The sequence below is a fragment of the Stegastes partitus genome, unplaced genomic scaffold (assembly GCF_000690725.1).
Source record: "Stegastes partitus isolate 25-593 unplaced genomic scaffold, Stegastes_partitus-1.0.2 Scaffold755, whole genome shotgun sequence".
In the NCBI taxonomy this organism is placed as follows: Eukaryota; Metazoa; Chordata; class Actinopteri; family Pomacentridae; genus Stegastes; species Stegastes partitus.
This window is the reverse complement of record NW_007578486.1, coordinates 246,374-268,329: the sequence shown is the minus strand read 5'-3', so window position 1 is coordinate 268,329 and position 21,956 is coordinate 246,374. Positions and strand designations below refer to the sequence as shown.

Genomic DNA, 21,956 nt, shown 5'->3' with positions numbered 1-21,956 from the left:
AACATAGAAGTAATGCAGTAACTGTAAGGTCATAGAATTTTAAATCATTAGACATTTAGGTGACACTGCACAGGGGCATACTCTGTCGTACGCTGCATGAAACGAGCACACACTTTGTGAACTGTGACACAGACTTTATTTACTAAACACCTGCATTTACTACAGATATCAGACACAGAGATACAGAAATCACCACTCATGGACTCACAAAGCTCTTCACATCAAACTGCGTCTTCAGAGATCGTTTCAAAAAACTTTAAAAAGGCTTATGAAGGGTCAAAAATAATGCACGCGTAAATGCATCCGACGGATCAGATGTTAAGGTTGCATTACGGCGAGTCCATCCTTGTGAGTGGTAGAAAATAAATCTGTGGAAAGAGAACAAAAGAATACCAAACCCATCTTTTGGCCCCATATTCTTCCATGAAATTATTAAGCAGTCTGGGCCAATCGAACCACTCATGATATGACTGTTTTTTTTATGTAAATATACAGTTTATATATATACACACACTTTATACAACTCCTCGTCTTTCAACGAAAGACAAAAATTCTAAAAATGTTCTTTTTGCTATACCACACTGGCACATTAATCCCAACTTAAAGCAAAGTTAGACTTTTTGGGAAATACGTTTACTCACTTTCCTGGTGGAGATAACTGAAGGAGACTGACTTAGATAGGTGGATTATGTAACCACCACCCTTTCTCAGGAACTCTACACTGACTGGAAGCTTCATATTTACCGTCGAGACTGAGGTCAGCGCCACAAAGATGCTTTAGATTACTCCATAGTTTTAATTGTACTATTAGATTAGTCTAATGTGAGTAGGTAGTTTCACGGAAGTACAGACTGACCGAGCTAACTCACATTTCCAAGCCCTTAGCCTTATTCTAAGCCGTATCTCTGTTGAACCATCTCGACCTTCTCCACTCAAAGACTGAATAACCGTATTTCCCAAACTACCCCGTTAAAGCCCATCTTACAAAAAAGCACTTCATTTAACAGTGAAAAAGGGGGTTTTGGAGGTTGTGTACAAATTAAAGTGTATTTAAATGGCTCTTTAACCATTCCAAGACCATGCAACTTCATTTGTATAGTGTGCTTGAAATTTACAAAAAGAAAAAAAAAAAAAAAGAAGCAACCTAAAACTCACATTATGTTTCTAACAAAAAGATTACATTCTGCATGCTGTACTGAAATAAAGGAGGAAAAAAAAAGAAAAAGGGCCAGGGGCGGCTCACAACACCGAAAGTCATCACACACATGTGGGTTTACTCCAGTGACGGCACAAGAATCGCCAAAAAAAAATAATTACACCAGCACAGGAACATGTTGTTGACTCTTTGTTTGCTGTTTGACAGCTTAAGATTATCAGAACTCCTCTAAATAAAAATTGCACTGTATTGACAGGTGGTGTGGTGCGTTATAGTGAAGGGAAGGGGCACGTCTACCCAAAGCAGAGGAATGTAGGCTCTGAATAGAGGGAGCAAACAGTATGGCAGCATGGCTTCACTCGTCTTCTTCTTCTTCTTCTTTGCCTCCTTCTTCCTAGAAGAACCGGCCGGAGTACTGCCTCACGCTGAAATAAGAGACAGATAAAGATGAGGACATTTCATGAAAACATTAAGAATATTTATGTCAGCAGGAACACGATGCGGGTCAGGAGTTGTAAATGCTGGATGCTGCAAACCGCGAGACATTTTTCATGTGGAGCGCAGTTGTAAGTTAGAAAAAGTATTTCAAGGTCAAGGCTGAAAATAAATTCTGTCTGCAAGAAGCAATATGACGGGTGAAATCAGCTTAGGCGTCTAGTGAGGGGAGGGAGGGGAGTGAACGGAGAGACGCCACAAGATGAAATACTGTATTTACATCTTTTACTCAAATAATCGATTCATATTGATTATAGAAAATTAGTGAAAAAAGCCCAATCATGTGTTTCAAATGTTTGTTTTCTTAGACCAACTGCTCCAAACTTTCAGATGCTCAGTTTACAGACACAAATGGTGAAATAAATACCTGCAGATTAATCTTCTGTGGCTCAATTAATTAGTTATTGTTGCACTAGAGGATCTCTGTTCTTTTGATTCAGATTAGTGTGTTCAACATCCAGACTAACTACTATGACAGCAGAATGATGGCCACAACAACAACAAACATATTGTGGGTTTTATGTACTTTTCTGTCTATGTGTGTTACGTTAAGGTAACTAGTTAACCCTCTGAACCCCAAAACACACTGGTTGGTTTAAAAGGAATGTTACCTTTGAAGAAAATTGCAAACCATTTATCTGTCAGAAACTGTAAAAACAGAATTATCATATTTCTACTTTTCTGACAGCACTTGAACTACTCATGTGTGTCTTTCCATCAGAAAACTACATCTAAGCTAAAAATCAGGATTTTTCATTGAAATCACTTTACTTTTCATGTGTTGTTAGAAAATTAACCAAAAATAAATAGTCTGTTGTAACAGCCCCACCGACTAGCAACCAACAGTCACATGACAAAAATGTAGAGGCTTGTTATCTAAACTGGGCTGAACTGCAGGTTTTGTCTACACAGAGCAGAAAGGTGACAAGTAAAGAAACAAATGAGGGTAGTAAAAAATGTATAGCATGTCAAGTCACCATATTTTCCAGTATTGCTAACACCTGGAAAAATATCATACATGTTGATTTTAGAGTTTTTCCAATTCTTGTAAAATAACCAATCAAAAAAATTCATATTTATTCTTATGATTTATGGCATTATATTTATGTCATGCAGCACAAGACATTTTTGAATTCTTTCCACTTCTAGTCATTATTGCGTTGTGTCCACAGAGGTGCAGGATGTTACACTGCAGTGAAAAAATGACTTCAAAGTGAATAAAAATGTGACGGGGCAACAAAACACAGAGAAACTAAGTGTTCAGAGGGTTACAAGCAAAAAACAAATGTTTTGCTTGAGAGAGGACAAGCACAGAGGCCAGCAGTGATGACGCTGATGTTTTGGGGAATGAGAGCAGCACATGCCTGTTCTGCAGCAAGTACTGGGCGTTCTGGATCTGGTCCTGTGTCCCTGTGATGGTGATGATTCGGTCCTCAGAGCCCTCTAGTGGTTCATCAATCTTGATGGATGCCCCGGACTCGTGGCGGATCTGCTTGATCCTCTGGCCGCCCTTACCGATGATGGAGCCAGCTAGCTGCACAGCAACCACACAGGCCAGTTGATAACGGATTGAGGAGTTTCATTTCTGCCACTGTTAACTACAGGAGTCATGTCTTACTCACGTCTTTTGGGATGGTGACTTGCGTTGTGATGACCGGGCCTCCGATATCACTGTACGACCCTCTTCCACCTGGGAGGGGAAACACAACATTTGAGTGGAGTTTTTCTTTAACTAAAGCGAGTGACAAGAAGAAATGATCCCTTCAGGTTAGAAAAACAAGACGCTGGGACAGTAATGATCCATCCCGACTCACCAGACTGAAAGTGCTCCCAGGAAGAATTGTTGTCTTTTGAAAACATTGGGAAGGAAACAAGAAAGTGAAAAATGAAAACACACCAGAGACGAAGAAAAGCGATAATGTGATCGGAAACAAGTGATGCAGCCAGAATGTCCAAAACTAGAGCTGCAGTGATTTATCCATCAATCCATTGGAATGTAAACTAAATATATAAACAACTAATTAAACTCTTTTGAGCATTCAATCACTTAAAAAGTGCAAAACTTCTATGGGTCCATCTATTTCTTAGGTAGTAAATTGGTTTTGGACTGTTGATCAGACATTCGATGACTTCACCAAATGTGATTCATTTTTCAGTATTTTTAAGTAAATAAGTGGCAAGTTCATTGATGAAAATAATCACTGGTTGCGAACCTATTTATGTTTTTCTCCAACAAATATGTTCACTTATATTTTTTTCAAGTGATGTCATTTCTAGGATGCACGGACATGTCAACACACACACAGCCACAGCTAGACACAGAATTCAGTCAGTCCAGTAATGAGTGATCAGGCGGCCAGATGGGTTTTTAAAAACACAGCATTACACTTCATTCCTGCATTGACTTTTTGACTTCTTCTTTTTTTTTAATTCGAAGGCTTTCAAAAAAGTGAACCCAAGCAAGTATTTAGAAGAGAAGGGCAACATGCAGGGAAATGTGTCTCACAATCATCTGTTTGGCAAAAACAGAAAAAAAGCCAAATGCCAAAGTACATCAAGACAAAGCTGAACCAGGAAGTGACTCAGCAAAATGCAGTGAGTAACATGCACATTTTTTTGTTGTTAACAAAAATTCCTTTTGTGTTTCCTTGTGGCTTGATAATATCATAGAGCCAGTCACACATGCTTGTGGTTGACACTATAGAGCAGGGGTGGGCAACCCACGGCTCTGGAGCCACATGTGGCTCTTTCATACCTCTGCTGCGGCTCCTTGTGGCTTTGGAAAATAAATAATGAGTATTTAATTTAAATGTATTTTATTTCAGTTTGCTAAGTATTCCTAATGTAATTCTAAATTTGAAGATTATGGTGATTATTGCAACCGCAGATGTGCGACACCCGCTGGCATGCACAGTGTTGCCAACTCGGTGGTGACTTTCCAGATCTTCTTAATGACTTTTTTTTTTTTGTGAAAAGCAACTAGCGACAAATCTAGCAACTCTTTCTGGTGTTATTTGAGACTTTTCTGGTGTTTTGGAGACTCTGATGTGAAAACACGTATCATTCTTCAGTTACTCTCCTCAGCAAGCAGTGATGCTGCTGTGACCTCCTCCTGTCTCAAAGCGCTCACAGGCGGTCAGCAGCCTGGTCAGCAGTCCCAGCTGCAGTCAGCAGGACAACCACACCTCATTTTTACTTTGCTGCAAGTGGATCATTTAAATTCGGCTTTTTTTTCCATACAAACGAGGAGGATTCAAATAGACATTGAGTATTTTATTTGAAAGTAACCTTTAACCCGGCGTCTTTTTTTCGGTTTAAAATGTTTTTGTTGCAGAGATAAAATTTTGTTTTCTCTGCAGAAGTTCATTGATTTCACAAATGCAACACACTATAGTTTTTTATACATAGCATAAAGGTAAAAAACGATATATGCAGTGTTATTTTCGTTGTAGATGTCAAAGGGGTTTAGTGGCTCCCAGTGTTTTCTTTTCTGTGGGAAACTGGTCCAAATGGTTCTTTGAGTGTTTAAGGTTGCCGACCCCTGCTATAGAGCATACAAACAAAATCCAGAACTCTGAAAATAAAACCCAAATTAAAACAGAAGACACCATTTTCCTTTGAATAAACAATCGTAAATCTGTGCAGAATTTACATAAATATCAACACTCACCATATCCGCCTCCACTCTGCATGTCAGGAGTGATTGCAGGGACAAAAAAGAAAGATAAAACAGTTAGAATGGCATGATGAAGACAGAAAGCTTGCAGAATTTTTACACAAGTTTTCTACACAATAATAAAGCAAACATTTTGTATCCATTACATTACAAACAATCTGTCTGTATCAAGAACAGCCTGAATTATCCGAGGCACGGATTCACCAAGGTGCTGGAAATGCTCCACACGGAGCTCAGACTGTACCGACTCCTCAGCATTAAGCAGTCCCTGCACATTCTCAGCGACATTCATGCTTCAAATATCACACTGCACTTTATCTGAAAAGAACGTCACTGGTTTGAAATGTGAGGCCTGCTGCTGCTGGACACAGACACAAACTGAAGGAACTGTGAGACCATCCTGTGATGTCGGGTACGTCTGTTTGGATTTATTATTTGGATGAAGCTGAACACGGCAATGACAAGATACACCTGTTCAGCAAAAAAAACCCAAAAGGAATCAGTGATAACATGTCAGCAGCTTTCAGACTCCTTTGAAGCAGTAGGTAACGAGCCGCTGACATGTGGACACACAACCTTATTTTCCTCAATTCCCAGAGGAACATACACACCGTCGTTCAAGTCAAACACTTGAGAGCATCTGCACTTAGACCTGCAGTTGGAGTGCACAGTCTGCTGCAGCAGTTGTGGCAAAGAATAAGAGAACTGGCGACAAAGGAAGTGTTTCAGTTGTGTGTTTCGTTCTATTCTGTGTCACGCGTCTGACAGCACAGATAGGCTTCTATTTTAATCAGTCGAACTGTTGAAACTGGCTGCGTGGCAGTGCTCGTTTTACTAGCCCTATACAGGCCTAAACATTAGTGTATATTATTATATTTACTTCTATTTTCTTGTGGTTTACGCAATGATTGCATCTGACTGAGTACTGCCAAATAACAAGTGACCTTTTCTTTCTAAATGTTTTTAATTATTTGAGCATGTAAACCATCGTTGCTCTTCTAAGCAGCCCTCAGAGAGAGGAGTAAAAGGAAACTGTAAACTAGTCTTAATATTATTAATTTACTTCTAAATTTCTTGAATCACTCACTGTTAAAATGCAACTCCATTTTCTAATGGAAAAAAAGAGTCTTTATTAGATATTTGGTTGATTTTTGTGCTGTTTTCAAGGACTCTAAATGTCAGGAATTCATTACCATCTAATGCTATCTATTTGAGCAAATGTATTTTTCTGCCTTCTTATTGCAGCTGAAACCTGTAGGGAACCGGTTCAGGAATTGCTTTGGTTTCTGCTCAAGTTCATTTGCTAGCCGTGTGGATCTCTGGACTACGTACTCAGCTGCTCTGTGGTAACCAAGGAGACAATTGTTGCCAAGCAACAACAGGCCTACATGAGTGTGCATACACAGTGAAAAAAGCAGCACAGTGTCCAAGCCTCTGCGCTTGTACTACACTGAGAAAAAGGAATTCCAATCATCTCGTCTGAAACATAATTCACAAACAGCCACTGCACAGCACACACAGCAGCACCTGTAAACACAGACTCACCATGCTGTCGTAGCGGTCTCCTCGGCCTCTTCTGTCACTACAGACAAAAACACATGCATTCAGTTTCTCTTGAGGACACTTTGATTTGTATTTATGAAACCGGGTGTCAAAGAACAAGCAGACAACTGCACATAATCTGTGAGGGTTGAAATTCTGCTACAGTGCAACTAACCCCGTTACTCCGCTTTTAAGAGAAATTATATTGATGTTTCTACTCACCTTGGTCTGTCATCCATGCTGCCATGATAGCTGCCATGTGAAAACCGGTCTCCCCTGCAAACAATGACAAATAAGGAGAGAGAGATTGTGAATTAAAAACAACCGACTACCTAAACTACTTTGCATGTGGGTGCTTTCACATCTGTAGTTTGAGTCATTTGATCTGTATCAAGGAAAAATAAAATACATTGTTGACTTTAGTTCTGGTCCAGTTCATATTCACACTGATTGTATTTTTTCTTAAATCAACTAAGAGCTATACAGAAGTTATCGTTTTTTATTAGTTGTCAACTACAAAATTAATCAGCGACTATTTTGATGATTAATTAATTGGTTCTGGTTTCTTTACTCCTTACAGACAGTGAAGTGAAAATCTTGTGGTGTTGAGGAAAAGAATACGGACATCATGTTGGACTTTGGAAAACAATAACTGACATTTTTCATGATTAGTCAACAACGAAAATAATGATTAGCTACAGCTTTATTTCACACAAGACAAAACAAACCACTTGGACAAAATCCCTACAGTGTGTTTTAACTAAACCAAACAGGTCAGGTGTGAAGAGAACCGGACCCCTCCTCACCCTCCTCTTGGCGGCGGTGGAGGGGGAAGAGGCAGGTTACGTGCTCGGCTTCCCCCTCGTCCTCCTCGGCTCAGCGGGGGCGGAGGACCCCGACGGGGGCTCATGTCATCATAGTCCCTTCTGGAGGGAGGCATCGGTCGGTTGCCACGAACGGGGGGCATGCGCTCGAAACCCCCACGCACACGGATGGGGAAGCCACCGATGGGTCGCCTGCCCCTGTCCTCGAAGAGCATGGTGAAACCGCCGTAGTCGTACGTCTCATCGTAGAAGTTTGGGTCATAAGGCTGGGCGCGACCTTTGATTGGTGCCTGCAAAATGAAAGAAGAAGGAAATGAAAGACTGTAAAGGATTACTTTGTTCTGAAATTACTGCTGAAATTACCTGTAAAGCACACAAAGACATTAAATCATGGACTTTTGCTCTCAAAGCCGTCATTACTGCACGAGATGACTCACGTGTGTCTATAGAAAATATGCTGAAGCTTTTAAACCTCTGAACTCCAGGCAGTGTCGGGGCATTTCTGGCTCCAATCACTTTTTTTTTTTTTTGCAATAAAAAGTCCTGCATTTGCAAGGAAACAGCACAACCATGGCTGGGAGTAGGGAGAACTGAAAAATGTCTTCTGTGCAGTATAGCAGAGTTATAATGCCATAAAGCATTAAAAAAAATTACCTTGACTACTTATTTTATATTTTCAATGTTATCATAAAAAAGAAGAACGAAAGAAAAAGAAAAACGTACATCTCATTTCCAAATGTCCACAGGTTTTACCAATCCTAAAGAAAAAGTAACTTTACAAACTAAAATAGTTTGAATAATTCTGTGTTATGATCCAGTGATCTTTGTGAAAAGTATGAGAATGCTGTAAATGTCCATTGCCTCTATTTCACCTTGTGAGTGTGAGATAAGTACAAGATATCCTTAGCGGGTAGTCAAAACACCATTTGCAGGAGGTTGTCTTCTGTTTATTGTTCACTGTCTGTATATAAGAACCAGTGCTTCATGCTTTTAGTCAGTCACTTGTTCAGACTCTGTGCTGTACATGTTGCTCCTTGCTGCAAGTAAAACTTTGCTTTGACTTAAGAGACGATTCTGTGTATTGATTTGGAGCAGTTAGGACTCCACTGAAGAATTCTCTTAACATTTTTGGTCCTTCGAGACTTTACTTTTATTCTTTTGTATAATTTTGTTTGAATTTATGGAGTTTCAGCTGTACTGGTCTGAACTGCAGGCTGTGTTTACACGGAGCAGAGAGAAAACATTTAACGAGGAGATACGGTTTATTTTTGGGGATTTATTAAATGAGACATGCAAAATAACCTGACTGATTAAATATCGCAATTTAACTTTAGATTTGGTCAAGTTCTCCCTCAAAATGGCACATCACAGATTAATAAGGACAGCTGGAAAATTGAAAATGCAGTAGTTCTGTTTTTACAGTTTCCATCTATGATAAAGTGTCATTTCAGCAATGTTTTAAGATAACAAACCTTTCAAAGCAGTGTTTGGTTCAGAGGGCTAACAGATCTCAGCGATGTAAACTCACCTCTGACACCAGCTCCAGGATAACTTTTATACATTCAATGACGCGCTCTGGCTTTCCTCCCACCAAGACGACTCTGTCAGTGGAGTGTGGACAGCACTCCTGGAACAACTTGATGGTTGTCTGGGTGTTCTGGTGCACAGAAACATGAAAATGTTAGTCTGTTTCCAGCCCATTAAATCTACTTTTTATTGCTTTGCTACTGATATAGCCACCAGCAAAAACATGGTCTGTCCTTTAATAATGTATTTATGATGTCATTACTGTTACAACTCATTAGATCGCTAGCACAAAAGTAGTTAGATAGGTTATGGAACAGCTACTAAACACAGATGCACAGACAAGTAGAAGGAAAATGCACAAGCCAGAGAGGAGACAGATTTTAATAGTTTACACACAGTATCCATCATTAGCAGTTCATCTCCAGGCCAGCTGTTGGTTCACAGCATCACAGTGTGGGTTCCTGCTAATCTGGACTCTGTCCTACCTCTCTCAGCTCCTTTATCTTGGCACCTTTCACCCCGATGATGCCCCCGGCCAAACTCTGATGGATCAGCAGGCGAAGCTCACAGTCAAAATCAATCCCACTGTAATGCTGGTACTACGGAAACACAACCGCACAAGATCAGTTGGACCTGAAACTCTTCCTACTGCTGATAGCAAATCTTTTTGGCAATTAGATACTGTAAACACAATAAAAACACAGAAGTATGAACAGATACACAAGAGATAAATCACAAGCATCAATCTGGAAAACTTATTGTAAACTTAAGATTGATACTGCTGTGCTGAATTCCATTTTGTAAGGTGACACAAGTCAATATGTTGATGGAACGTACTGCAATCTATATAAACAATACGCTGTGACGAAGGACAGTAAACATATCTGTCACTTCTGATTATAACGCCTGTTTGCAGCAATGTAAACTAGTATTAGATATTCTTACATATCTAATATTAAACAGCAGAGAAGTAACCGACGTGCTAGTTGTAGAAGACGTGTTTAAGCAGCACAGGTTAACCCACAGACATAAAGACGTAAATAACTGGTGCTCCAATTGCTGGTGCTTTAAACATAAAAATTATTATGTGACAAGATAAATGATGACAATATTTGCCAAACACAAGAAAACTTAGCAGAACAGAAGTGGCAAAAATTGAGCTCATTACAGAAAACACAGAAAAACAACAATTTAAATCCTAATTTATGCGACAGCCGACAGATGAGCTAATTCCTGTGGTGAAATGGTATAACAAACAACAACATACAAAACCTGGAGAAATACAAACGTAAAATCTTTTAATTCTTATGTTTGGACACATCTGAACCAGTGAGCGGCAACTGCAATATGGTAGTAATATTAGTATGCGTATCGTAAGTGTGGTCAAAAAGAAATAGTGTGGTAAAATTTTAACCAACCAGCAAGTGGTTGTGAAACAAACTTCTGCTGCCAAACCTGAGGAGTCTCAGTGAAGTAAAAGGTTCCTTCATTAGCTGATGTTTGGTCATTTTGTCCTTGGACGTCATGTGTACCAGGTCTACCCACGGGGTTGAGCAGGAAGAGCAAAACTGAAGCTACATTCACACTAAAACTTCTGCCCCGTTTACGCCTATCATCCACACGACTCCAGAGTTTTACAACCTCAAAAATTGAGTTTAAAAACTCTGGAGTCATGTTCTGGTTTGGACATACAGAAACAGACATTTTTTTGGAAACGATCACACAAGGCCTTCATGTCACTATATTCATTCCCAGATTCATGATGCTCCTATCATTTGATCGTTTTCTGGAAGACAACCTTCTTCATCCTTGCCATGATTCAAGGTGTGTTACCACTACAAACTATCAATCAGTGAAATAGTGCCATGGCTATGATGCTGTTCGCATTCTCGCTTGTACTCGCGAGAACTCTGATATAAAGTGAACTTCAAATGCTGCATCAAAAACCTTCTTCCTATTTTATCATCCTCATCATTATCCTGCGTGGCTCTCCGCTTATACACAAAACCGGCACGGCAGCTTACCTCCTCTAGAGTCGGTATGATTTTCAGCAGAATCTCTCCGATGGTGTCGATGCTGGCATTCACGCTCAGGATCCTGTCAGGAACCATTTTGGCCAGAAGGAAGCGAGACATTACAAGGAGGACAAAAAGTAGAACAGAAAGCACAGCCTGATAAAAAAGTACAGGAGAAGCAGTCCAGCAAACAGTTACGAACAGACTCACGAAAGGTTTCAAACTAAAAAAAAAAAAAAGGAAAAAATAAATAAATAAATCAAGACTGCAGCATTCTACCCAAAATAACTTTTCCCCAACACTACGCTGATTAAATAAGCAGCTGACATGCACTGAATCTAATATTATTTTCAAAGTAAGAGAAGCCTTGGGAGGATGGGCGACTTCAGAACGGCTCAAATTAACGTGAGAGTGGCCACACAGAGCTGGGGGAGGGGAGAAGGGGGGGGTGTAAAAGAGAGAGAGATAGAGAGATCTTCTATAACCATCCCACCACCAGCAAGTTGGGGAAAAGGAACCAACTAAAACAATCACTTGCCATGACAAATTGGGCCACCAGCACACCTTCTCATTGTGACCAGGGGGGTGGGAAGAGGGGAGAGGTGGGTGGGTAGGGGGAGGGCTTGGGGCTGAGGTGAGGAGGAGACGAGGTGGGCAGTAGGAAACAGTAACAGAGCAAGGGGGGAGGGAGGGGTGAGGTGGGGGGAGGGGAAGGAGATGCAAGTGGTTACCATACTAGTTTGTGGCACAGAACAGGAGCAGGGTGGGAGGGTTATGAAAGGTTTGGCAGGCAGCTCTGAGCTGATGTGGCCTGAGAGAAGTTCAACAGAAGGAGATGCAGCACAATGATATCAGGAGACGACATTAATGAGTGACAGAGCGGGGAGGTAGGTGTGTGTTGGGGGTGGGGGGGGGCCTCCAGACAGAAGCTCTCTCAGAGATCATGGACAGTGATGCTGAAAACAGTGGGGGGGGAAAAGTAGGGTGGGTGAGGAGTTGGAGGTAAAGGAGGGGGTGGGAGGCCAGGTGGGCCACAGAGGACAGAGTGAGAAAAAGATGTCTGCTTTCCACAAGTTTCATGGTAAAATTAAACACCACAGCAAGAGGAGGGGTGGGGGAGGGGGGAACAACATCCAAGTGCTGTGTTGCAAACTCTAAAATACCAACTACTTGGTAGTGGGTTGTCAGTGATTCTCTGCATGGACAATAAAACTGTAATGACAAAAAAGTTCCAACTCAATGGAGATGCTGAAAATGGACAGAAAAATCAAAAAGAACAATACACGTCTCTTACAAGTGGAGGAGGGGGGTGTTTGGGGGGGAGGGGGAGGGGGGAGTATACTGTCATGTATATAAAAATGTTAAAATGAAACAGAAGGCAGGTTATCAAAGACATGTGTTTCACTGTTCTAATCAGGCAGTGAGGCAATAACTGGTGGGACATACCGCTCTGGGCCACTGCTGTCTGGGACTGATACACTGGCATTGTACTGCATGGGCCGAGGTGGTGGTGGTGGTGGTTGTGGAGGTGGTTGTGGTGGAGGAGGTTGGCATTGGGCGGGGGCATTCAATCACAAGTTAGGTGCCCGATTAAGGAGGGGCACGGTTTATGGGCAGGGCCAACCGGGAGTGTCAGGTGGGCGGGCGGGCGGGCGTTCAGGGGCGGGCGGAGGTTGGGCCAACGTCAAGGTGGGCAACGCAGGAGGGGCATGTCGATCCAGTACATGGGCAACGGAGGAAGGTGGCCAAAAGTCAAAACAAAAAAGTAAAGGAGAAGGGAAGAGGGGGAGAAGGAATACATTTTTAATTGAATACACGCTACACTTTGTCCCAAAAGTGAAATGAGAGACTTGAAACTTTGGTGAGTGAAGAAGAACAGGAAGAGTGACCTGGACAAAGATTAGGTTTAATAATCAAGTCTGGAGCACTACAGAGATTTACGTCCCTGAAAAAAAGACTTTCCAGTCAGGCTTTCAGGCACCGGTGGTCACTTCAAGGTCACACATACTGTCAGGGGGGAACTGGAATCAGGCTGAAACTCACAACAGGACTTCAAACAAAAGCCAACAGAGCTGTCTACGGAGGCCTTCCTGGTCTGTCCACATGGGCTACCTCGGTTTCATCAGTGCATGTCAATTCTTAGACTGAAACCTGCTGGCAAGAAATCTGGGACTGTTTTAGTGTGAATCCAATGAAAATGGGTTGAAATCAAAGAGAATTTAGGCATGGATCCTGTCAGTTTCAGTACAACTCCTTAGCATGTAAATATAGCTGGTCACACAAAACCTATGCAGCTTCTGCAACAAAGGGGGCATTAGCAAACTTCATTTTCTCCTCACGTGCAGACATATTTGGAGATTTCTGTGTGTTTACTCACGTCTGTGCGTAGGGCTTTTATGTTCTTGCCACCCTTCCCAATAACAGCACCAGCATTCTGTGAAGTAAAAAAAAATAAAAAATGTAACTAATAGTGGGGACAAACGTGCAGCGAGGCCCGACAACTGTGTGAACTGAACGGTTCCTTACTTTGCTCTGCAGCAGCACTCGCAGCTCCACCATCTCATCTGTGTTGCGTGAACGTTTAAAGGCTTGCTCTTCATCCATGTCCTCTGCTGGGCGTTTACCTGAGGGGGGAGAAGACTCGGGTCACATCTGAGCCGGGCGGTCGGTCTGAACGAGGTGTTGGTCGGTTACAGCAGGAGTCCTGAGTAATGACTTTAAACTGAATAAACCCTTAAAGCCTCCTCTCTCCTCTCTGTTGCTTCGCTGACGTGTAACGCCACACCACTGGTTCCTCTGCTCGCTGCAGCTCAGCACACCAGCTCAACAAAAAATGAACTACTTTGCGCTACACAATGGCAAATTTTGTGAGGCACTGAATACTTATTTTGCTCACACGTCTTATAGCATATTAAAAACACATTAAGAGGGTAAAACAACTTGATTTTCAAGTTTTAAATCAGTAACTTTGGGCCCTGATTACTGCAGCTGATAACACAATATTTCACTCCTTAAACTTTTCATCAGGATTAGCCCACTTTTTCGAAAAAGAAAATGATGTAATTATCTTGCATAATGACATATAAATACTTCAGACAATGGCAAAACTTTTCCACTGCGTCACTGTACTACCGGACCAAAAAAAAAAAAAAAAACACACACACACCAAGGGGAACCAAATTAACATTACTGGCGACAGCCTCTAAAGACTTAATAGAAGTGGCAAAAATATAAATACATGGCAAGCGCGAGGTCTACAGCATGTTCCACCCAAAGAATGGGTTTCATTCAGCCGCCAACTGTATTCTGGAAGAAGTCCAGCAGCACCATGTACCCTTCCTGGATTAAAACACGGGCAGATCTGCTCAGGGCCCACAGAACAGCAGTATCTTGGACAGGAGAATCCCTCAACCATCTGACATGTCCACATGCTATGTAGTACCAGCCAGAAATGTTCATTTTTTTCCCCTTTTTTTTCTCTCCTCTCTTGTGTGAACTAATTAGCCGGTATATCCACACACTGTATTTCATGCTGGTTGTAACACGAGACGGGCTCGCTTCATTTTCTACTTAATGCACGAGTTCATTCATACAGATTACATTACGCTTATGAATGAGTGGCAAGATGAACATGTGTATGATCTCACCATTAGTGTCTGTGTTGCTGAATGTGATGTCTTCGTCCTGCTGTTCGACTTTCATCTCCATTGTCTTGCACCTGCTGTGGAAAGCAAACAGGTTCCTCTCCCTGGATCTGCTGAGAGGAGGATGGAAGGGAAGCAATGATGTAGTGAGGAGCAGTGTCACATACTGTACACGCAAAGACACATCTGGTCAAACACTCTGGTTACTACTGACAATAGCTTTTATGTTAAACTAAACAAATAATTTTCTATAGTAATCAGGCAACAGTTTGGCCTATAATATGTCACACAGTGCTGGAGAATTTGGAATTTGCAAGCACCAATATTTAGCATTTCTTTGATTATCAATGGTTATTTTTTTTCAACTGACTTCCAAAAAAGCAAATATTTTTAAAATGCCCCTCTGCGGCTCTGATGCAGCCACCTCACTATATGAACTTGAGCAATTTTATCAATTCATTTGATCGGATTAGTTACACACACAGCACAATAGCCGATCAACACCCAAGGATAACTGCTGAAAACATCTTTGTAAATTACACATTAGGCCTGCAACTAACAAGCTGTTTCCTCATTGATTAGTCTGTCTATTATTTTCCAGATTAATCACTTGTTTGGCCATTAAAGTGTCGGAAAATGGTGAAAATATCAATCAGCCTTTCCCAAGCTCAAGATCATGTCCTCAAATGTCTTGTTCTGTCCAAAACCCAAAGACATTCAAGTTTTCTATCATAATTTTTTTCTGATTAATCAAAGATCAAAATAGTTGGCAATGTTGATACCTAACTGATTAATCACTGCAGCATAAAACAAATAAACAGGTGCTTTAGTCACGTTTTGTGTTTGAATTTGTGCTATTCAAAATTCTGACAGCAACATTTTTATCCTTACAGCAAATACAGCATTAGAAATAATTATTAGACCACCATTTTCTGACTCTTACTTTAGGGATCTTCGTGATGCAATTTTGCATTTTTTCCTTAAGGTCATAACAAACAGTTGTTATGCTGATTTCTAGCTGGTTAGCCACGGCTCTCTCTCATCCTGTCCCTCTATGTTATGCAGTAAGACGACAGTCTACTTATCTCTTCATTTAGGCATTGTTGAGAGATCATTCAGTTTGGATTATTTGTTGACTTTACATATCCAGTTTATGCACCAAGTTGATTCAAAAATGTTTTCAGGACTGTGCCGTGACTTTCTCCATGCTCTTTTACAAGATGCTGTAATTGTTTAACCACGATGATAAAATTCATACTAAATTATTAATGTTGAAGGCATGTTGCCTCAGTTTTGTAAATCAAACAACAGGTGGTAGAAGAATTATTACCAAAGCTGTATATATTGATTATAAACTTCAGTTATGGATTACTTATAACTGGTATTGATCCTGAAAAATAAACATCAATACACTTCTATGGTAAAAACCTAGACACAATCAGCTTGTTTACCAGCATAAATACGATTGAAAAATGTCACAAAACAGAAGTTGCATGCAAAAAAATGTGCTCGATAAATGATTGCAACAATTAATCAGATGAGAAGTAAAGTCTGAACTCATGAGTCAGGTATGCATGCAGCAGAGTGGATGCTGCATGCATACCTGTGTGAGCACTACAAGGTCCTGTGTGTTCTCTGTTGTACATGTGCAGCCCACCTACACATCCTGCCCACTGCTGCTAGCTGTCTGCACTCCTGCAAGCATCTCTCCTGCACCGAGGCCTTGCTAAACTTACAAGGGGGGGGGGATGCTAGTCAACGCCTACACGGCTCCGGAACAAACAGCTCCCATTTTAACTAGCAAGGGTCTCTACAGGAGCAGCCACAGCCAGAAATAAAATAAAACAACACACATAATCACATGTGCATTAGAGTCATCCGGAACTAATTAGCTATTAGTGGAGAAAGCCCATCACGTCCTGTAATATGAAGCCAGTTTTTCAGTATTTTTATCCAGCCGAGGTGACTGTCCGTTAAGGGCACTGCGCAGGTAGAAGGAGCGCGTGTTTGTCACCTGCCCGCGAACTGAAGTTAGCTAGCTGGCAGCGGTGTTGACGTTACTTTCCCATGCTAACTTGCTCCGCTAAGCTAGCCAGTCGGTTTCTCCTGTGTGTTTTACGAGGCGTGTCTGCCAGCTACAGTGTCCACGTTGCGACGTTCAGCGCCGACAAACAAGACGCGGAGCAAGCCCGGCTGTCCTCCCTCCTGTCAGCGGTCAACTCTCAATAAACCGCCCCCCCGCAGCTAGCTAACACGCCAACCGAGCGCGACGCCACGAGCCGAGCGGACTAAATAGAACAATTAGGAGCACAGACCTGCAGTAAAACACCGTTCACTGCGGTCCTCCACGGTCGCCTCGCCCTGAAACGTTCACACGTTGCCAACACGGAGACTCTCTGGAGCGGCTCGATTCGTCGACTCTCTCCCGGCGGGTCGTTACAACGCGACCGTCGAGGCAGCGCGGGCGGGCGGGGTTATGATACGTTAAATTGGAATAGAAGGACTCGGTGCGCCCACAACTGCTGCACAGAAAAATTATCAAACTCTCCCAGGATAATTAGCATATTCTGGTCCTGAGTTCAGGCTCGCAGGCAGCTGTTCGTCTCCGGCTGCCTACAACCCCGCCTCCTCCGGCGGACTCCCCGCCGTCCCCTTGCAACAACCACTGCAGGCTGAAATCAGAGCGGTGAATCCCTGACTGCTGACTCTCAGGATAGTCAGGCTGCTGCTCTTGGGCCTTAATTCAATTCAATTAGTTGGTTTACACAGTCAGTCCAAATGCTACGTGATTTATGCTCCTCAGATTTGTAGACAGATCAACACTGAAGGACGACATACAATTATAGACAGATACTTTGGGTTAATTCAAGGTATCCAGTTGCTACATACAAAAAGGAAAATGTGCAAAAGATCATGCAATAATGTGCAAATTGTACACTTATGCAATTATGAAGCGAAACTTAATTATATTTAACTGTCTTGGCAGCAGTGTTTATGTATTCTTTAAGTCCATTTATCTGAAGAAACCAGGTCCAATAAAACACCTTTGTTGGGAGAAGGAACTGAAGAAGTAAAGGGAGGAGGGGATTCCTAATTTAAAACAAACATGTAATTCTGCAGAAGGAACCCAAATGGACTCTTTTTGCACTTGCTGTTCCCCTGTAACACTGATGATGCTCAAAACATTCACTTGTTGGTATCAGTGCAACTTGAACTTATTTTGTTGATGACACTTGCTAAGGCTATTGGTAACGGCTATTGGTAAGGCCTGTGGTGTACGCTGTTTGGATTAAACATGCAACATTGGACAGTTACATATGAAGTTAAAGAACACACTATCCATCCATCCATCCATCCATCCATCCATCATCTACACACCTCTTAATCCTCACCAGGGTCGCGGGGGGCTGGAGCCTATCCCAGCTGACTTAGGGGACACAGGGCTACACTTAGAGACAGACAACCAAGCACACTCACATTCACATCTACGGACAATTTAGAATCACCAATTAACCTCAACATGTTTTTGGACCTTGTGGGAGGAAGCCAGAGAACCTGGAGAGAACCCACGCTGCACGGGGAGAACATGCAAACTCCATGCAGAAAGATTCCGGTGCCCCCACCCGGACGCGAACCAGCGATCTTCTTGCTGTGAGGCAACGGTGCTGACCACCGATCCACCTTGCAGCCCTAAGAACAGACTACTGTTGTAAAAACAAAACTATTAACGTTAAACCTATCTAACTTCATTTCAGCCAGTTATTGTTAGACATTAAAGAAGCTTTGTTGTTTTTGGCGTTGATATAAAAAATGCTCTACTTAATCAAACATAACTCACATAATCAGAGATTAATGATTAATGATGATCAATGATTTGTGATTCCTGTCACTCCCTCCATCCATTTTCCATGCAATGCAAATTTCCCCACTATCGGATTAATAACAGCTTACTATATTGTATCATACAGACTATTTCATGCTATTAACTTTGAGTCTTCTCTTTCTGTCGTCTGTGTTTGTCCTTACCTCCTCTCTCTCCCTGGACTTCTCTGCAGATATTTCTTGGCTCAGGAGCTGCACAGGTCTGATCTGCAGCTCCTGGTCCTACCAATCTGTCCACTGTTTACGTTCTCTCATTTGTTTTCTGTTTGTCTCTGCTTTCCCTCCCTCTCCTCTTTACCCTCACTTCAACCAGTCGAGGCAGATGGTTGGCCTCCCAGGACCTGGTTCTGCTGGACGTCTTTTTCTCCTGAGTTCTTCCTCTCCACTGTTGCAAACATGCTGCTCATTGGGAATTTTTCAGTTTTCCATGTATTTTTTTTAGAGTCTGACAGGTTGTTTTCCCTTTTTGGCAGGTACATTTCCAGAAATTATAGTACTGTTGGGTCTTCTGAGTCAGAATCAGTTACATTGCCAAGTAGGTTTTCACATATGAAGAATTGAATGCATTACAGTAAACATTGACACGTAGACATTTTTTAAAGAAATATTAAAAGATTTTTAAAAAGCAAATGTTGCAAGACAAACAGGAAGCAAGTATTACAAGTCAAATCAATAGTAGTAAATCCGAGAAATTACAAAAGTAATAAAAAGTGATAGAAATGTTTTACTCTGTAGAGGAATGTGCAAATTACTCACTTAAGAATGTGCAGTGTTACATATCTTGTAATGTTACTACTTAATTTAGTCAGGTAAAAAATGTTTTCATATCATTTTGTAGGGTTTTAACTGCAATATTTAAATTGCTGAGGTAAATTCACATTATAAATAAAACTGTAGAATCGTAACCTTAATATTCTGTAAAGCACTTTAGGTTAACAGCTGCTTTTTTAAATGTGCTACACTATTTAATATATATTTACACATGAAGCACTGTCTTAAAAGTAACGTTACTGTGCAGGGATTTCATTCTGCCGCTGCATGACTGATGTTGCAGATCTAAAAATAAATTAAATGTCTGATAGATAACTGTTGTCTGTGTATGTGTGTGTGTAACCCACAAAACTAGACTAAGAGAGTCCGGGATGTAGATCAGTGGAGTCACAGCTGCATCACTGCACGCAAGGTTCAAGACAAGTCTGCCACCAGCTGGTTCAAGTCAGAGGCAGGAGCAGAGATGAATGTTGCATAAGTTCAAAGTATATGTGCAAGAGAAGGCAGATCTCCTTGTGTGAAGGCTGAAAAGTTACAGACACAACTTCTCCACAGCTTACTTCTCTCTGCAAGTGCAACTTTAATCTCGTGGTCCAGAGGAGGAACCACCTCAGCGTAGGAAATCCTCCAGTTCAGAACATCACCAAACTAATGAAAAGTTATGAGATGTGATATAAAATTTAAAAGGAAGCTCCCTCCCTTTTCCTGAAAGAGAAGAATTATTCAAACTGAACCTTTTTCCAGTCAGTTTGTGGTGCATCCACATTCTCTTTCACGCTGTCTAAAATGACGAGGCCATGAGATCAGACTGATTAAACCGGAGCCTCCACCTCACTGCCCAGTTATTGCAAACCAGGAGCCTGAATCCCCCTCCGCATTTCACCTGTTAAACATCCCTTTTCTCGTAGCGTTGTCATGCTCCTTCAGATATAGGCAAGGATCTATTGCAAAATAAAGAGCTCTCTCTTCCCTCTCCTATACTCTGAGGTTACCATGGAGACAGATATAATTCAGTTCTTGATGTTTCTCATAAAAAAAAAGAAAAAAAAAAAGAAAAAAAAAGCCTGCGTACATATTTTCATCTGCAACCATAGCGACACTTGACATTGTCCGCGCTATTTGTAAAAAGCAAGTCACCATAGCGACACTAACCATCCAGGCTGTGTCACAGATCATGTGTCCTGGCTTGAGTGTGCCTCCTCATCATGAGTGAAATGTAGGAATCCGCTGGTAAACAGGGTTCTGTTTGACACACATCATCACCTTGATGCTCGACAGTGATGCTCTGAGGAGTGGGAAGAGGGGGAAAAAAAAAACACATCTTACATTTCCAGTTTGGGGACATTAAAGGTTAAATAGAAAAAAAAAAGGCAACATGTTGCAATTAATATTTAAATTCAAAGAGATTAATATGCACAACAGATTTGAATGTTGTTCCCAAACACACATTAACATGCATCTCAGAGGTCAGGGGTAATCCTGAGATGTCTTCAACTTGAGGCACAGTTTGTTTACAGTGTTTTTTTTTTTTTATGTCTAATAATCTGTGCAAAACTTATTAGGAAAGAAGGGGCAACAATACACTAAAACACAAGTCCTGCTCCTATCACTGATCAGTGACTGGAGCGAGACCCATCTGAAGCTTGCAGACATAGTATAAGGTAATTATTTTTCATAGATGCACCCCGTCTTGTGCGTCAACCGTACGTCACACTAGGCCTAATGGCCAACCGTACAACAGGGCTGGTGTGTGGAGGGAAGAAGCAGAAGAAGAAAAAAAAAATGCTGCTTTCATCCAATGCATGGCTCCAGAGTAACCACAACACGAGAGTTTACATCACATATCTGTTGTTGTTGTTGTTGTTGTTGTTGCATAACCCAGCCTCACTTTGCAGCTTCGTAATAATAATAATAAAAAACTGCGCGGTTTAGTTTTGAAATTTAAATTCCTATGAATGCAGCTCGCCAAAATATGAAATCTTGCCAACATATAAAAACCCAGTCAGTGACGGCTGGTGGGTGAGGAGGGTGAGGAGGGGAGGAGAGAGAGATGCGCTCGTCCTCGGCTATAATCGATAGACGGATGCAGGTAGCCTTCCTCCCCTTCACACACACACACGCGCGCAGCATCAGCACCACGCATCCTTTTACTCCACAGTGCAGCCTCTCTCTCTCTCTCTCTCTCTCTCTCTCTCTCTCTCTCTCTCTCTCTCTCTCCCCCATCAGCACACATATGAGAAAAATCATCGCTCGTGGAGGAGGAGGAGGAGTAGTGTTGAGAGGGGGTGTGGGGGGGCTCCTGCTTATTGATCTCTAAAAAAAACCAAAAACTAAACATCTGGAACACCTCGTATTTGTTTTTAGGGTGTGTGGTTTTTTTTTTTGGTGGCTTTTTTTTCTTTTTTTCTTTTTTTTTTTGAACAA

General features: G+C 41.6%; 1 protein-coding gene across 1 annotated transcript; it reads right to left on the bottom strand.

Moving 5' to 3' along the window:
- Positions 1–117: 117 nt before the first annotated feature.
- On the bottom strand, positions 118–17,266 carry hnrpkl (heterogeneous nuclear ribonucleoprotein K, like). The gene is made up of 16 exons (XM_008291691.1): positions 17,195–17,266; positions 14,883–14,989; positions 13,762–13,859; positions 13,613–13,669; positions 12,682–12,725; positions 11,245–11,317; positions 9,706–9,819; positions 9,222–9,350; positions 7,676–7,983; positions 7,092–7,145; positions 6,873–6,909; positions 5,322–5,337; positions 3,466–3,498; positions 3,274–3,341; positions 3,016–3,185; positions 118–1,581 (listed from the first exon to the last, which is right to left on the bottom strand). Exons 2-16 carry the CDS (start codon positions 14,941–14,943, stop codon positions 1,551–1,553), a joined length of 1,293 nt encoding a protein of 430 aa, XP_008289913.1. The 5' UTR covers positions 14,944–14,989; positions 17,195–17,266; the 3' UTR covers positions 118–1,550.
- Between the last annotated feature and the right edge of the window lie 4,690 nt (positions 17,267–21,956).

Coding starts and splice junctions, on each gene's coding strand:
- hnrpkl (XM_008291691.1), bottom strand. CDS start 14,943: ATGGAGATGAAAGTCGAACAGCAGGACGAAGACATCACATTCAGCAAC. Junction 7,984..9,221: donor TCCTGGAGCTGGTGTCAGAG/GTGAGTTTACAT, acceptor TTCATTTTGCAG/GCACCAATCAAAGGTCGCGC. Junction 3,342..3,465: donor CTGGGAGCACTTTCAGTCTG/GTGAGTCGGGAT, acceptor TTCCCCTCCCAG/GTGGAAGAGGGTCGTACAGT.